Raw genomic sequence first — 18,273 nt, forward strand, 5'->3', positions numbered from 1 at the left:
TAACTGGAGATGTTCTGGTGAGCCAGATAAATGTCTGCTCATAGTTTATGTTCTGTTCAGAAAGGGCTAAAAAGTGATTTAATAGGTGTTTAATAAACAGGCACTCACTTGTTATAGATTGTTACCGAGTCCAAGAGGTTAATAGCCTGCTTATAACTATAGCTTACAATAATCTACATTATCTTGTAGCAATGTGCTTATAACCTTCTATGACATTCCACTCCTGTCTGTAACATGCTTAGAGCATCTACAAACCATTTGCTACATAAGAGCTAGATTTTATTATTTTTTATTAACCAATTTATAAATGGAACCTTAATAGTAAGTATGACTAAAAGTCTAATCCTCTCTTGAATTCTCCTAAACGCTTGGCCTCAGTGGCTGTGTGAAATGAGTAATTCATTAGTGTTCTCAAAGTGCTTTGAGATCCTCAGACTTAAGTAGCTACTCTTTGGGCATGTAAAGTATTGTTAAGCTTTGTAGTTGGGAGATGGAGCTATTGTTCTGAATCATCTGCTTGGCCCTGATGGGCAGAAAGGGCAGACGAAAGCTGAGGGGGTGTTGAAGCACCTTCCTGTAGCCTGGATCTGAGCAGTGAAAGCTTTCTCTCCTCCTCTTCCTCATATGATGCAGCAGCAGAACCCTTAGGACTTATCTACACAAGAAAGTTGCCCCCCATTCATTTTAAGAGGTGAATTTAAACCTCATTTAGAGTTATGCTGTGACGTAAAGCAGTGCAAATGGGGAGATTGTTGTTTTGGTTTAAACAAGGTTTATTTCAGTTTATTTTAAATTTATTAGAAATGGATGTAAAATAAATTGCTATAAGAGTGTCCACAAAGGGGATTGCACTGGTTTAACTAAATGGTTTTAAATGAGATTGAATTTAAACTGGTGCTACTTTCTTGTAAAGACAGGGCCTTAGAGAGGAAGGGCTGTAGTCAGAGTGATACCCCCATTTTAGATAGACTGCAGCCTCTACCGCTGCCTTAGCCTTTCAGAACCTTGCAAGCCACCCTTTGCTCACAACCTGCCCAACCCTCAGTACCTTAGAGACACCCATTCCGTCTCTGCATCCCATCGCTTCCTTCCTCCCTTCCACAAATACCCAGCATGTTATTACTGCTAATTCCACTCCATCTTAGTTCTTTACATCTGTAAGTCTCTAGGCACTTCACAAAAGAGGGTATGTAGCATTGTCTCCATTTTAGAGATGGGGGAAACTGAGACACAGGAAGATGAAGGGCTTTGCCTAAGGTCAGATGGCAGGTCATTAGCAGAGCCAGGTCTCCTGAGTTCTAGACCAGTGCCCTATCCACTGGACCAAACTCTCTCCTACTTCCCCAGCCTGTCTCATAGCTCCTATGCCTAAGCCGCCAGGCACCTCAACACCATAATCGAGGCACCAGTGAGTGCATCGTTCTTTCTTGTGGGCAGAGCCACATAATAATGAACAGGACACCATTGTAAACAAGGTGCATCTCTTCCCTGGAGGAGCAGCTGCTACTAAAAATCATAACTGACTGGGTGCTGGTTGGAAGGTTGAAATATACATGTGTCCTGCAGGGGGGAAAGTGCCACATCCTTGGTCTTTGGTTATTTTAAATGGCTAGTCCTGCCTGCTGCCTCTGCGCCTGTGTTCCTAGAGAATGATATTGGCTGTCTCCCATGTGGTTGGGATGTTAAGCCATCGTGTTTGGTTTCAGGAAAGGGGAGCGTTTGTCAGCTGTGGGGCTTTTCCCTAGCAGTTCAGCAAACTGATGAAAACCTTTTCCCCACTCTGTGCCCAGCCCTTCCCCTGACTTTGGTTTTGGCTCTTCAATCCCTTCCCCGCTTTGCTGGCAGCTCGACCTTCAGGGAGGGGTTCCATCTTGGCTCTAGATGTTATTTAAAGACCAGCTGTTTGCCTGGCTTATTGGCAAGACCAACCCTCTGCAGAGAACACAGTGGGCCAACATTCTTTGATTTAGGACATGGGGATGGAAGGACTTGACACAGGTCCTTCTGTGACTTTGATGGGGTCAGTGAGGAATGCACCAAAGTCACAATTGGGGCTCTGAGACACGGATGTCTGAAAATATTGATTACCCAGACGAATCTTGCATTTCTTTAAAAGTCATGTATAGGGGTTGCTGGATAGCATTTGACCATTGGGCCAATGAGTCCAGTATCCCACTGAGGAAAACAAACGCCGCGTTGCACTTGGCCTATTGAACAATGCTGCAGGTGCAGAGGGGAAAAGGCTTTCTGCCCTGCTACAGGAATATTTCATAGACCATGACTGGATCCATCCACCTTTCTATTCCACTCATAGGTATGAATATGCTGAAGGAAATAAAGAGCAGACCCTGCGTAACTTTGAGGAGGATGCAAAAGAAAGATAGGAAGAATAGTAAGAGGCCAGCGTTGCTCCATTAGGAACTGTTTAAGGAGCTGAAAATCAAACAAGAATTCTACAGAAAAAGTGGTAACATGGACAAATTGCTGAGGAGGAGTCTAAAAGAATAGCACAAGGACGCAGGGATGAAATCAGAAAGGCTAAGGCACAAAATGAGTTACATCTAGTGAGGGACTGAAAAGGCAATAAGCAGAGATTCTATAAATACATTAGGAGCCGGAGAAGGATGACAGAAAGTGTAGGTCCCCTACTTAGTGGAAAATGAGCTATAACAACTGATGACATCAAGAAGGCTGAGGTGTTTAATGCCTATTTTGCTTAAATCTTCACTAAAAAGGTTAGTGGTGACCTGATACTTACCCCTTGTTAATATTAATTGTGTTAAGGAATGCTAGGCAAAATAGGGGAAGAACAGGTTAAAGAATATTTAGATAAGTTAGATGTATTCAAGTCATGAGGGCCTGATGAAATTCACCTTGGGGTACTTAAGGAAATACCCGAAGCAATCTTGGAACTGTTAGCATTTATCTTTGAGAACTCCTGGAGGACACGTGAGATCATGGTAAAGCTTATGCTCTAATAAATTTGTTAGTCTCTAAGGTGCCACAAGTACTCCTGTTCTTTTTGCGGATACAGACTAACACGGTTGCTACTCTGAAACCTATCTAAACATAGTACCTATCTTTAAAAAGGGGAACAAGGAGCCCCCCTGGGGAACTGTGACCAGTCATCTTAACTTCAATACAAAGATACAGGAACAAATTATTAGAAGAAGCATTTTGTAGGCACCTAGAGGATAATAGGTAATAGCCAGTGTGGATTTGTCAAGAATAAATCTTGCCAAATCAACCTAATTTCCTGCTTTGACAGGGTTACTGACTAGTGGATGGGGGAAACAGTAGATGTAATATATCTTGATTTTTAATAAGGTTTTTGACACAGTATCACATGACATCCTCATAAGTAAACTAAGGAAATGTGGTCTAGGTCGGTGGCTCTCAGCCTTTCCAGACTACTGTACCCCTTTCAGGAGTCTGATTTGTCTTGCGTACCCCCAAGTTTCACCTCACTTAAAACTACTTGCTTACAAAATCAGACACAAGTGCCCCAGCACACTGTTGCTGAAAAATTGCTGACTTTTTCATTTTAACCTTATAATTATAAAATAAATCAATTGGAATATAAATATTATACTTGCCTTTCAGTGTATAGTATGTCATTGTATGAAATTTTAGTTTGTACTGACTTCGCTAGGGCTTTTTATGTAGACTGTTGTAAAACTAGACAAATCTAGAAGAGTTGATGTACCCCCAGGAAGACCTCTGTGTATCCCCATGGGCATGCATACCCCTGGTGGAGAACAGCTGGCTAGGTGAAATTCTTATAATCTAGAATGAATGCCCAAGTGGTTGAAAGGCTGTACTCAAAAAAGTAGTCTTGGTCCTCTGTCAAATAGGGAGGGCATAGCTAGTGGGGTCTGTCCTGGACCTGGTACTAGTTGATATTTTCATTATTGCCTTGGCTAATGGAGTGGAGAGAGTGCTTATAAAATGGGCAGATGACATGAAGCTGGCAGGGGTTGCTAGCACTTTGGAGGCCAGGATTAGAATTCAAAACAAGCTTGATAAATCGGAGAATTGGTATGAAATCAACAAGATGAAATTCAAAAAAGAAAAGTGCAGAGTACTACACCTAGGAAGGAAAAATGCACAACTACAAAATGGGGAATAAATGGCTAGCCAGTAGTCCTGCTGAAAAAGGATCTGGATTACAAACGCAATGAGTCAACAATGTGATGCAGCTGTGAAAAAGGCGAATATTCTGAGGTGTATTAACAGGAGTGTTGTATGTAAGACACGGGGTAATTGTTCCACTCTACTCAGCACTGGTGATGATTCAGCTGGAGTAGTATCCAGTTCTGGGCACCACACTTTGAGAGAAAGGTGGACAAATTGCAGAGAATCCAAAGGAGACCAACAAAAGTGATTAAAGGTTTAGAAAACCTGACCTATGAGGAAAGGTTTAAAAAAACAAAAACAAAAAACCAACAACCTGGGCATGTATTGTCCTGAGAAAAGAAGAGTGAGGGGAGCCAGGAAGACCTGGTAAGTCATCTTTATAACCACCCTTAACATAACAGAAGATCAATTGTTCTCCATTTCCACTGAAGGTAGGACAAGAAACAATGGGCTTAATCTGCAGCAAGGGAGACTTAGGTTAGATATTAGGAAAAACTTTCTAACTATCAGGGTAGTTAAGCTCTGGAATAGGCTTCCAGGGGAGGTTGTGGAATCCCCATCATTGGAGGTTTGTAAGAACAGGTTGGATAACCACCTGTCAGGATGGTCTAGGCTTACTTGGTCCTGAATCAGTGCACAGGGATGAACTAGATGACCTCACCGGTCCCTTCCAGCCCTGCAGGTCTATGATTCTGTGCTCTCCTGAGTATATTTAGAATCTAGCAAACCAAAAATTGTTGTTAGTATTGCTATCGTGCCTAGAGGCCCCAACTGAGATTGGGGCCTCCGCTGTGCTAGGTGCTGTACATATGCGTAAGTCAGAGACAGTCCCTGGAGAGCTCAGGTCTGAACAGACAAGACAAAGGGACAGGGAAGGGGAAAGTGACTTGCCTAAGGTCACCCAGCAGGTCGGTGGCAGAGCTGGAAATAGTACCCAGATCTCCTGATTGCTTTATGCTCTGTGACTTGCACTGTGCCTTGTAGTGAGGCCTTGTGAAGTGGTGGCTCTGGCTGACCCAGTCTGTGTGGGATGGCTGGGCTAGCTGGATATCTCCCTGTTGGAGTCTTCCCCATGCTTTGGGTACTGATTCTGTGGTTCCCAGCTACTGGTAGTTTTGGCCTGGGTTTGTGACGGACTCTTCGCTCTCCCCTCCCTACCTTAATGATCAGCCCCTTGGCTGGGCTTTGGTGCATGGTCGCTGCCCACCCCCTGTTCAGCTATGCACTTTCTAGTCCACATTGGAGACCTGTCTGGAGCAGGCCAAGTCCTATAGGTGGGGGGAGTGAATACATGCATTTTAATAGGGCTGGAGGGCACAGCCAAGGTCTGATAAACTGGAACGGTTGCCTGTGTGATAGGCAGACGAAGGGTTAAAGGGGCAAGCTCTCTGCACTCCTTCCCCACCATAATCCTCTTATTTTGAAGAAGAGTGTAGGCTGGGTAAGCCCACCCGAGACCTGGGGCAGAGAGCTCCCTTCTCATGGTCCCTGTGCGTGGCTGGCAGATGTTTCATGTTTCCTGAAGCCGTGCTGCTCCTACTGCCTGGGAAACCCACAGAGGCGGGGGAGGCTCTGCGGGCTACTGGACTGGGAGCGGCTGCTGCCAGGCGGAAGCGCTTAGTTAGGTTTTCCTAGACAGCTTTGAATGGGAGCCAGCAGCCCGCTCGCTACGGGAGAAAATCCACGAGGTCAGGAAATCCAGCAGCAGCTCCAGATCCGTGCTAAGGCTGTCTGCTTGGCACTGCTGATCCCATCCGTTCTTTCCACCTCTCTCCTCAAACAATAACCTCCAATGGCTTTTGACTCAGTATCTTGCTTGGCTTCTGAGGTACATCATTTGGCATCATTTTGAGGTATCTGCATGCAGGATGTTAGTTCGGTGATGAGGGCAGAGAGGGTTAGAGTGACTCGAATTACAAGCACTTGGGCTCTGGCTTTTGCGACTCTGCCGTGCATGCTCCCCAGCATCCAGCATGGAACAGAGAAGTGGAGATTTTAGTGGTTTTTTTCTATTTTGTCTTTGCTTTAAATTCACCCCTGTTTGAGAGCTACAAACTCCTCTCTTCCTCTTCCAGAGATTATTTTTTTAAGGGACCTTTGTGACCATCTAGTCTGAACTCCTGCAGAACAGGCCCTAGAATTTTCCATCCAGCGAGTCCTGCACCGAGGGCAGGAACTGGTGGCAACTGTTACCACTCGAGCAAGTGACTGCTTTCCTTCCCTGCCCCCTTTTTTTTGACAGCCAAGAAGCCTTCTTCAGAAGGACACGTCTTTGCAGGCAGCCCTCATCTGGTGTTGGGGTCTCGGTGGGTGCCAAGGGGCTAGCTAGCTAGCAGTCTGTAACCTGTGCGCACACCGGCTAGTCTGTTTTTCTGCTCTGCCCACAGTATAGCTGCAATCTCCATGGGTGGATACGCTATTACATACAGCATGAGCACTGCAGCAGCATGTGAGCTTACTAGACATAGGGCAAGATGGGGATAAATAGAAACTGGCTGTCCCTAAAAGAAATGTGGCTGCAGCAGCATCCCATAAAACCCAGCCTGCTGTGGCCTATAGGCCTGCTGTAACCTCTGGCAGCTGCAGGACAGTGCCTTCTGCTGCTTAATAATTAATGGGAAAGTTCCCCATCTGCTTTGTGAACAGAACAACTTGGGTACTATGATAAACTACTTTATTCCTCCTCACTCCTCTCCAACCCCCCAGAGAGTTCCCCTCCCAGAGGGTTGTGGGCTATCAGGAAGCACTCAGCACCCCATCTTGTATTGGTACAGTAACCCTGCTAAACATGACCTACAAGGGGGGAAATAAATTGGGCTTATGTCTTTTTCCTTATGGTGATTTTTGAGGACCTCTGAAAGGTTTTGTTTAAAAAGGAGCCTGCTTGTTTCATTCCTTGAGACACCCAGGTCGTGTGGACCCTGGGAGACTCCATGGCGATTGGAAGGCTAATTAAATGACGACCTCACTGGAGAAGAGACTGAAAGCTGAGTAGAGAAGGGATTTTTATGCCTTGTCTGTATCAGGCTCTTGCTCTGACTGCAGTGACGAGTGGCCTGAAAATGATGTAGCTGCACTAGGGAAAACGCCATGTGTCAGATTCCATTTGCATCTCATGCTTTCCTTGTGTAAAGCTTAGGATTTGCACTACTGCACCTATGTCAGTGACTGCCAGAGCACTTGTGGTTGGAATTGGGACAAATTCCCAATGTCGACAAGGCCTCAGTCACTGTTCAAAAAATTCTTTGGTTTTTAACACCTTTATCTCCAATGTAGAATAAACTATTTGGAGAAAAGAGGTCTCTGTTAAAGAGTCAATTAAGGTGAGAGAGCTCACAACACACAACCTCTGAGAGGCCCAGAAGTTCCTCCAATTCTACCAGTCTCAACACTCCTGATATTTTTAAAGTAAAAAAGCAAGCAGAAATCTTAGTTTTGTTTTTTAAATTACGTTGCAGGCTTTCTCCATAAAGGTGGAGGAAGGGCAAAAGCCCACTGTTTGACATATGCATTGTAGGTAGTCTTTAATGGACCAGTAAGGAGAGGTGTCTGTCCAATTGGTTTCTGGAATTTGGAAGGTGCCTAGGAGGAGACTGCAAGTGAGAGCAGCAGAGGTGCTGGCACCTGGTGAACATAGAAGTTGGCACCGAGCACACCAGTGCCTGGTATGTATATGTACCGTTAGCAGTCTGAATAAATATGATTGGATCGGTGTGTAACCGATGGTGTGCCACGTAAGGGAAGATCACAGTTGATCTGAAGGGGTATTCTAGAAGAGGTCTACACATGTTTGCAAACAACTCAACTCCCTGGACACTCTTGTTTTTGATTTGAGTGGCTTATTTTATTTTTACTTAAATCTGTTCCTAATTGAACTCTTAGATTAAACTGAAATGAATGTCCACACAGCTTTTTGCACTGGTTTAGCGAAACTGGTTTAAAATCACACCTTTAGATAAGCACATGCCACTCTGTGTGTAGATAAGCTCTTGGAGCACATTTTACATTAAAACTGATTAATACTGGGGGAGGTCCCTCAAAATCCAATCACCTCTTTACTGGGGGATTATTGAAAAGAGCTAGATCGTAATTTTAGTATTAGAATTTGGTATGTAGCTGCCTGCCACCCAGCAATATGTAATACGCATGGCTGGCACCATGGAAATCTCTCCTCCCCTCTTGTGCCATTCCTATGGCTGTTAGTAGTGTTCGTATTCCCCTGGAAATAATCTATCTTGATAGCCTCCTGTTTGGTCCTGCAGTGTTTGTAAGTACTTCTCCCCTCCTGATGCCACTGGGAAGCCATTTTCCAAGTTTGTGGTGGCAGATGGTTCTTTTCCATTGCAAATAGCCCCAAAATTGGAAATGATCTACACGGTGCACCTCAGACTTTTTACCCCACCCGTTCCGCATGCACAGCAGGGATCATGTCAAAAGTGGGAACCTATTCTAGACTGACTCCCTGTGCCACTAACCTACAGCATGTATAGCTTATTAGCATGCAAATGTCCAACCCAAAGTGTCAGTCCTCTTGCTCCCATCACATACGTGATAGGCTGTTGTCTGCCTAGGAGACACGCGGGCATTTGTTTGACTTCCCGTTGCATACTGACCTGGGGCCACGTTGACCTGGTGAGGGCACAATCTGGAATGAGTGCACTGGCTTCAGTCAAGTTACTGATGTGAATCTGGATTGCAACAGAGAGCAGGATTTGACCATGGAATCACCATCTTCTGCCCACAATTTTCCCATACTACCTGTGCTGTGTTCCTCCCAACTTCCTGCAAAGAGAGTGCATTTAGGATGAAGACTGTTGGATGACTTGGGGAGAGGGAGGCTTCCTTGAATGTTGATTTAATACAGTAACTCCTCACTTAACGTTGTAGTTACATTCCTGAAAAATGCAACTTTAAGCGAAACGATGTTAAGCGACTCCAATTTCCCCATAAGCATTAATGTAAATAGGGGGGGTTAGGTTCCAGGGAATTTTTTTTCACCAGACAAAAGACTATAGTGTGTGTGTGTGTACAAGTTTTAAACAAACAATTTAATACTGGTACACAGCGATGATGATTGTGAAGCTTGGTTGAGGTGGTGAAGTCAGAGGGTGGGATATTTCCCAGGGAATGCCTTACTGCTAAATGATGAACTAGCAAACTAGCCCGGGGGCTGCAGGAGCGTGTTGGCCGCTTCCGTGAGTGGCGTGGGGCCGGGGTAGGCAGGGAACCTACCGTAGTGGTAGCCACGCTGCACCGCTGACCGGGAGCTACCACAGGTAAGTGCTGCCCGGTGGGAGGCTGCACCCCAGCCCTGAGCCCCCCTCACAGAGCCAGCACCCTGAAACCTCTCCTGCACCCCGAACCCTCTCCTGCGCCCCAGCCCTGATCTCCCTCCCAGAGCCAGCACCCCATCCCCTCCTGTGCCCCAACCCTGACCTCCCTCACAGAGCCAGCACCTTGTACCCCGTCCTGCACCACAACCCCTTGCCCCAGCGCAGAGCCCCCTCCTGCACCCAAACTCCCTCACAGAGCCCATCCTCCTTCCTGCACCCCAACACTCTGCTCCAGGCTGGAGCCCCCTCTTCCACCCAAACTCCCTCCCAGAGCTTGCACCCCTCATCCCCTCCTGCACCTCAACCCCCTGCCCTAGGCTCAGCCCAGAAGCCCACTCTCACAGTGTGAACCCCTTGGCCCCAGCCCAGAACCCGCACCCCTACCCCAGCCCGGTAAAAGTGAGTGAGGGTGGGGGAGAGGGAGTGACTGAGAGAGTGGGGGATGGAATGAGTGGAGTGGGGCTTTGGGGAAGGGAAGGGGCAGGGCCTTGGGGAAGGGGCAGGGTAGGGTGACCAGATAACAAGTGTGAAAAATCGGGACGGGGGTGGGTGGTAATAGGAGCCTATATAAGAAAAAGCCCCAAATATCGGGACTGTCCCTATAAAATCGGGACATCTGGTCACCCTAGGGCAGGGTAGATCCTGGGTTGCCCTTAAATTCAAAAAGTGATCTTGAGTGTAAAAAGGTTGGAGACCACTGGTTTAAAGCTTGCTCAATGTACATGTCAGTCTGTTCTCAACAGTGGCAAAGTCCGTCTCCTGTGATGTGCTTCATAGATCACTTGTGTATATAAAATGTCTCATATTGCTCTGTATGGGCTGGCCATTGGTATCTATGTTGAAGAGGATTGGTGCTAACACGCTGCCCTGTGGGAGGCCATTTTGTTGTCTCCTGTGGCTCTGTTTCTGGCACAGTTCTGTGTGCAGCGCTGAGGGGCCTGGGCAGAGCAATGGAAGGGGCAGGACTGGAGGAGCAGGTGGTGCAACGGCTCAGTGCTGAGGGGCATGGGCAGGGCTGGGGGGGCAGGAGGTGCAGTGGCTCAGGGCTGAGGGGCACGGGGGGGAGGGGCTGTGGAGGGAGCGGCAGGTCTAGAATGAGGCTTTCTTTTAAATGTGTAAAACACTCTCATCCAACAGACTCCAAGCGCGCGCGCGCACACACAGTGTGCAAAGTGTTACTGAGGACGACAAACTATAAATGAGCTCTCGCCTAGCACAAAACCTAGCTGTCCCTCCCCACCACACGCACACAAGCAAAAGCCTGAGCGAATACGCAGCCTTGAAGTTTAGCAGACTCTGGCTGTGGGCCAGCATGGGAAGTGAATACCAGAGGCCAGGGCCTGAGCGAGCACGAGGCCTCCAATGCCTGGATCTGTAAATCCAGGGACTCGTCCCAGTAGATCACGACTGTCCTGACCACTCACAGGATCTCGGGAGTTGCAGCCTGAGATTGAGGGGCACCCAGGTCTACCCTGTTTCCCCGAAAATAAGACATCCTCCGAAAATAAGGCCTACTTACAGTTTTGCCTCTTGTTGTAATATAAGGCATCCCCCCGATAATAAGACCTCCCCGATAATAAGGCATCCACCGATAATAAGGCATTTTTCATTTCTGAAAAATAAGACATCCCCTGAAAATAAGACTTAGCGCATCTTTGGGAGCAAAAATTAATATAAGACACTGTCTTATTTTCGGGGAAACAGGGTAGCATTGCAGGGGGAAGGCCTGCTTGGTAGCAGTGTCCATGCCGCCTGGCTCCTCTCCAGGAGCACTAGGTTCGATGGCAGAGCTTTAAAAACAAACAAGGAAGCTTGAGTGGCTGGTTCCATTTGTGTGGGAGCCAGCAAGTGCCTTGCTGTTCCAAAGAGAGAGACAGTGAGCTGGGGGGAGACGGGCTTGGGGATTGGCTGGCGTTACGGTTCGCTGATCCCTGACCCTGGGCTGACTTCTGGCAGGTGGTAGCCGTAGTCTGATGGGAGTGGATTGCCATTTAAACGGTCAGGGTTTTGTAATCTTCCTCTTGTACGTGCTGAGTCAGAGTTCCTCTTTCACAGTGGAATTGGGACAAAAATAAAGGGTGTGTGTGTGTGTGTGTGTGTGTGTGTGTGTGTAAAAGGTGCACTTCCCTGCCCACTGCTGGTAATGGCAGTGCAGGTTTTTGCTGAAGCCTGACTTCCCAGCAATACTGACTTCTGCCAGCACCTTTCACATTGCTAATAAGTCACTGGCTGCAGCTGAGGAGATGAATGCATGATGTACACTCAATTCCCTGGGAAAATTAATGAGCCTTTTTGAAGTATCATCCCCAGCTCAGGAGCACAGAGGAGATGGGGGGGCTGTGGGGTTGGGCCCTGCTTCCTTGCTGTTGCTCCTCAAACAAGGCTTCAAGTAGCCAATATAGCAATAGGAGCTTATTAGCTTAGGTGGCTAGCACAGGGGTTCTTAGACTTTTGTACTGGTGACCCCTTTCACATACCAAGTCTGAGTGTGATCCCCCGTTATACATTAAAAACACTCTTTTATATATTTAACACTATTATAAATGCTGGAGGTGAAGCGGGCTTTGGGGTGGATGCTGACAGCTTGCGACCCCCCATGTAATAACCACGTGACCCCCGAGGGGTCCCGATCACCAGTTTGAGAACCCCTGGGCTAGCAGGTAATGTAGGTGCCTTGCCCTCTGACGTGTGAACCTGTTGCAGAAGGCTGTAAGTGTGAAGTGCCAATTCTGAAGATGGTGGCATATAGCCAAAAAGCTTGCTTAAAAAAAAAATTGTTAGTGCTGCCTAGTGATTAGTGCAGGGGTTGGGAGTCAGGACTCCTGGGTTCTACTCCCGCCTGTGCTGTTAATATTAACAACAGAGTCTCTGATTTTAACCAAGTCATTTAGGCTAAGATTTTCAAACTTGACTAGTGATTTTGGGCACCCAAATTGAGACTTCTCTAAAAGGGCCTGATTTTTGTAGGGCGGGTACTCAGCACTATCTGAGAATCAGGTCCCTTTAAATTGGGCAAGTTAGGTGCCAGTTTTGTCTTTAATCTCTCTATCCCTCAGCTTCCCCATCTGTAAAACGATGCCTTACCTGACCGCTCAATCCATGAATGTAGGCAGTCGCATTGAGAGCATCAGATGGCGCATGCTGTAGAAGTGCACAGTGTTCGGTTTAGGTTAGAATTTGTGAATGGGTTTTAATTCAGATTGATTTTTCTGATTATTTGAAGTGACTTCTGTTATTGATGACGGATGCTAGATAATAGGTCTTACCACTGAAGTTCTCTATTTTAGATGACTTCTCCCCCCCCCGCTTTCCAGTTTTAGGCAAAGTTCACATATTTTTAAGCAAGATGAATTCAGATTTAAATGTGAATGAATTTGCATTCAAATAGCAATCGGATCATAAACGCAGAATAAAGCCAGTCGACCTCCAAAGGCAGAGCGCTGTGTGACAGAAGGAAAAAGGTATGAATTCAGATAGTGTGAACCAGTGGATTCTAACCCGCCCCGGGGAGTTTGGCAGACAGTCACAAGGCTGACCTGGCCCTCCAACAAAGCCCCAAATCCCACAGCCCCCAAAGGTACTCAGCCATGGCCAGGTAGGCTGGGATGACCTGACCACCACAGACATGCTGTGGGGAGAAAAGGAGGCTAGAGGGGCCGCAGTAGTACTTAGCAAAGGGGTGTATCTGTATTCGGGTTATCATCATCGATGCCCAGTCTTTAGTTCCATTTCCCCATATGTTCTCTTACATCTCAGGTAAGTTCGGAGTTTCCTAGAGAGGCATTTCCGAGCCTGTGCCCAACTCTCCCCAAACTCTGTACCTTGTGTGCGCCTCTTTTCCGGCCCCTCTCTGGAGCTGTTTTTTTCCCTTGGTACTCCTTCAGCCTCCAGTTGTCTTGGGTGTTACACTCTCTCTCTGCCATCAATTGGGTCTGGCTTATATAAACCTCATGCCCCACCTATTCCCAGCAGCCTTTGAGAGGAGTGGTTGATTGGAGTCAGCTACTTGGGTGGGTTTTTTTTCTCCCCATGTGACAGTTCACTATGTCACATATGGATACATTTCCAGGGAATTTAGTGGCACAGGAAAGCCTACAAGAGGTTTTTCTTTCCTAATTTGATTGTCTCACAAGTGAGTATTTGGAGGGTAGGATGGTTTGCATGTATGTGGGGAAAGAGAAGGCAGTGCAGTCCTTGGGTAGAATTCATCCCTGCTGTAATTCCATTGACTTGAGCCAAGTTACACCAGAGAAGAATGTAGCCCTAGGTCCCCCAGTGATTAGATTTCTTCCAAAGGAAGGTCTCATTGCTGTTGCTGCTATCATCATCATCATAATCTGAAACTCATTTTCAAAGGAGAATGGGTTGGACAACAGCATCATACATTCACCTGCCTGCCTAAGTATAGTGTCCATGCATTGGAAAGCCTTTTAAAACACTCTAAAATGGGAGGCAGCCTGGGCTTGTAAGGCTTTGGACAGGAGCCAGGAGATTTAGGTTCTGTTCCCAGCTCTGTCACTCACCTGCTGTGTGACCTTGAGCCAGGCACCTCGCTCCCCTGTGCCCGTGTTTCCCTCACATGCTTTGGCTTCTTGCCAAATTCTCAGATTCTCTGACTCCGTTTGTACAGCCCCAGTTTCTGTTGGGGCACGTAGTTCCTACTGGAATACAAATAATAAAAATCAGGAGTAGTTGGCTGGGTTTTGTGGGAATGGGAGACTCTAGATACTCGTGCAATGAGGTTATCGTTTCATTCCCTTCTAACTGCAGCTGTCCCCACTTTGTACCAGTGCCTCTTGCTGTGTCACTGTGCATAGCCACCGCTGCTTTCTCCTGCATGGCTCTGGTGCCGCAGTGGCAAAGCTAGGTGACAAGAGAAACACTAACCTAATGCTGATGGTGTCTGTATCTCTGTTCTTGCAGGTGTTGGTGCTGCTGGAGACCCTGAGCTGGGGTCAGCGAGAAGATGACTGAGTATAAGCTGGTGGTGGTTGGAGCAGGTGGCGTTGGGAAGAGCGCTTTGACAATACAGCTCATTCAGAACCATTTTGTTGATGAATATGACCCCACGATAGAGGTGAGCAGCCTGCAGACTCTGAGATGGGAGTGAGTCTGTGAGTTTCGTATATGATCTTCAACTTTTTAACTTTGTGGTGGATTCCAGGGGCTGTTTGTTTAACCAGAGAATTCAGAGTTAAAACATGGAGAGATCAAATCTGAGAAGCCAAGCCAAAGACCTGAGCTACAACTCCAGTGTTGGCTCTAGCCCTGTGGTTCTGAACCTTTTCTTTACCAGGCTTTCCCAGCTAGGTGGGACACTTCTCCCAGTAAAAAGATGGGAAATGGTATTTGCAACCTGTGCCCCCCTGCAACTTCCCCGTTGAGAATTCACGCTTCAGCCATAGGAGGTGAGGTTTAGCTTTCCTAACATTTGATTGCTTGTGCTTCCAGTACACACATTCTCTTCTTGAAAGCACAGTTGAGCTCGAATGGGTAACGGCAGAGAAGAAACACAGGCCAGATCTGGTGGGAAAACTACCAGTTGGAAGTGTGTTTGGAAAGAATCCTCAATATGAGAGAGTGAAAATACAGGATCTTGTATCCATCCCAGGCTTCTGTAGCTGGTGGAAGGATCCGCTTCCTTAGTGTGGCTGGTGCTCCCTTAAAATCAAGAGTGCCCTTTTCTGGGGCTGGGCAGCTAATTCTCTGACTTTCCATCCTTGGGGAGCTGGGTTCAAATCTCGCTTTAGTCCCAAATGAAAATGCCTTGAGTTTGGTCTCAGCCTAAGCCCCCAGGGGATGTTCCTCCACTTCACAAAGCTACCACATGTTGCCACAGCACCCATAAGTGTGTCAGCGGATTGCAGTGACCTGACTTGGGGTGGGTGACTGTATCTGCTGAGGAGAGGCCCTGGGCTGGAATAGCGATAGGTGCTGCAGGTCAGGGTATTGGATGGGCTGAATAGCACTGGGGGTTGGGGGCTAGGATTGAGGTATGTTTGATGGAACTTCCGGGGGGGGGGGAGCTTAAGGGGTTGGGTTTGTATGAGCTGCTTCAGATCAGGACTGAGGCGCAATTGAAGACTTGCGAACAGAAGGAAGTTTGCATAAGGTCTTTAATGTCTATTTGTGTCTGTCTTTACTCTGGATGGTGACTGACTCTGTTTCCTTTGGGAGGCAGATGTGACTCAGTGGACAGAACACTGAACTGGGACTCGAGATCTGGTTTCTGTTCCCAGTTCTGCCATTGGCCTGCTGGGTGACCAAAAAAGGCATAGAGGGGTAGAGACTTAGTTTCCCCTTCTGTAAAATGGGAACAGTGATACTGACTTCCTCTGTGAAGCGCTGTGAGATCTGCTGATGCAAAGTGCTATATGAGTGTTGTTACTGTATTGTCAAAAGAAAGGATTAACCCTTCTGAAGTGCTCAGATTGTGGTGAGGGATGTGGCATAATTTCCTGAACAGAACTGCTTTGCTTCCTTTCAAATAATAAGGAGCTACTCTGCTTTCTTTAAAATTCAGCCCCCTGCCCTTGCTGCTACCACCAGTCCAGCTCACCAGAGGCAGCAATAGCGAGAGCACTAGTGTAGACAAAGTGCCGATAGGAGCAGCAGCAGCATAACCACTCTGTCACCTAACCTTGCTGAAAGTAGGTCTGTGCAACGTTGTGCTTGAAACGCTGGTGGACGCTGGGCCTGTCAGCTCTGTGGCTAAAAGGGTGCTAGCAATTAGCCCTAGGAATTCATAGCCCAGAAATGTATTGTGTTTCTCAGACAAGAACTCCCTGTCCTCACTGTTTGAGGAGTTTGTACTGGCACCCTGCTAGCAACAGATGTCTAAACACAGCTGTTTGCTAGTATCACTGTTATATGATGCCTTAAAGGCCCCACTTGGGATCAGAGCCCTGCTGTGTCAGGCGCTGTATATACACAGTCGTTGCCTTAAAGAGCTTGCAACCTATATAGACAAGCTGGAAATGTTATCTCTGTTTTACAGTCAGGGAGATGAGGCAGAGAGAGATTGTGACTTGTCCAAGGTTGCACAGGGAGTCTGTGGCAGACCCAGGGATTGAAGCCAGGTCTCCCGAGTTCCAGGCCTACACCTTAACCACAAAGCCCTCCCTCCTCCCTGTAGCTTCAGCCACCGTGTGGGCAGGATCTAGAACAGAGGTGGGCAAACTACGGCCCGCGGGACCATCCTGCCCAGCCCCCGAGCTCCTGGCCCGGGAGGCGAGCTCCCGGCCCCTCCCCTGCTGTTCCCCCAACCCTCACAGTCTCATCTCGCTCCGGCGCAATGCTCTGGACGTTGGGGCTGTGAGCTCCTGGGGCAGCGCAGCTGCAGAGCCCGGCCTGACCTGTACTGCGTGGTGGCGGTGGTAGCAGTGTGGCCCGGCTCCAGCCGGGCGGTGCGGCTGTAGCGCCGCCAGCCACTGGTGCTCCAGGCAGTGTGGTAAGGGGGCAGGGAGTAGGGGGGTTTGGATAGAGGGCAGGGGAGTTCGGGGTGGTGGTCAGGGGGCAGGGGTGTGGATAGGGGTCAGGGGGCATCAGGGGATTGAATGGGGGCAGGGGTCCCGGGGGGGGAAGTCAGGAAGGAAGGAAGGTTGGATGGGGTGGCAGGGGGCAGTCAGGGGCAGGGGTTCCGGGGGCAGTCAGGGGACAGGGGGGGTTGGATGGGGCAGGAGTCCCGAGGGGGCGGGGGGGAGGAGGGAGATAGGAGGTGAGGGCTGGGCCATGACCCCCTCCCCTAACTGGCCCTCCATACAATTTATGAAACCCGATGCGGCCCTCAGGCCAAAAAGTTTGCCCGCCCCTGATCTAGAATGACTGTGTGTGGCAAACTGAAGTTAGAGCCCATCTTGCAGGGTCCTAGAGGCTGGGCTCCAGTCTGAGCCTGAACAGCTGCACTGCGGTTAAACAGCCCCTCAGCCCGAGCCCAAATCAGCTGGCATGGGCCAGCCACAGTTTTTAATGGCAGGGTAGACGTACCCTTAGGCTTTTCTGCCCCAGCCCCTCTTCTGGGTTGTTGCTGCAGAAGCTCCCACGCTTTCTTAGAAATCTACTCTAGGTCGTTTTGCAGGAAAGCGCCGTGACAGCCCAACGTGACAGGAGATGTCTGTGCTGGGAAGCAGAGGTTTCCACAGCACTGTGAGGAGCAGAGCCCTGCTCTTCCCTTGGCCTGGGAGAGGTGGAAACGGCCGTTCTCCTCACCTGATAATGGACAGGAGGAGAGAATGCCCCGACCTTTTCAGCCTCTGTTGTCCCCTCCAGCCTCACAGCCTTGTCTCTGGTGTGCCTGCTGTACCGTTCCCATGTGCTGTAGAGATTCGCTCCGCGTAAACACAGCGCTGGGAATGTAAACCCTGAGCACTGTTTAACTGAATGTCCCCTGCAGCCGGCATGCTGCTACCGTCCCTTCTCTAGCACATGCCTGCACCTCCTGTGCCTCTGAAACACTTACTTTCCCCTCGTCCGCTACGTGCAGGCCAGGCAGTCCCCTCTCAGAGGTATCTAAGGTTCCCCCTGCACCATGCCCTCTGCCACTTCATACTGGATCTCTTGCTTAGCCTTTCTGGGCTGTGGCTTTGGGAAGCTCAGCTGTTTGAGCTGCCTGGGCCACTATCAATGTGCATGTGGGATATGACAAGCAGCTAAGCTGCTGTTTCTGTAGCAATGGGGTGTAGCAGTCCGTTCTATCTTGTTGAGCTCAGCGCATATGAAGTGGGAGGAGGGTTTCAGTCACTGTTCCTCCGATGAGCTCAGCTCAGCCTTAGATGAGCCCTTTTCTGTAGTATATGGAGTGTAT

General features: G+C 48.3%; 1 protein-coding gene across 4 annotated transcripts in view; it reads left to right on the top strand.

The window, feature by feature from the left end:
• The window catches only part of HRAS (HRas proto-oncogene, GTPase), a 77,805-nt gene that overhangs the window by 41,927 nt on the left and 17,605 nt on the right, over positions 1 to 18,273 (top strand). For 3 of the 4 annotated variants that reach the window (XM_065591982.1, XM_005279863.5, XM_005279861.5), the window contains one exon: positions 14,394 to 14,547. In XM_065591982.1, coding sequence (XP_065448054.1) covers positions 14,437 to 14,547 — 111 coding nt within the window. In that variant the 5' untranslated portion in view covers positions 14,394 to 14,436. Of the gene's footprint in view, positions 1 to 7,654; positions 7,803 to 14,393; positions 14,548 to 18,273 lie in introns of all 4 variants that reach the window. The other variant, XM_065591981.1, reaches the window with a different exon arrangement.

This window comes from Chrysemys picta, chromosome 4 (assembly GCF_011386835.1).
Source record: "Chrysemys picta bellii isolate R12L10 chromosome 4, ASM1138683v2, whole genome shotgun sequence".
NCBI lineage: Eukaryota > Metazoa > Chordata > Testudines > Emydidae > Chrysemys > Chrysemys picta.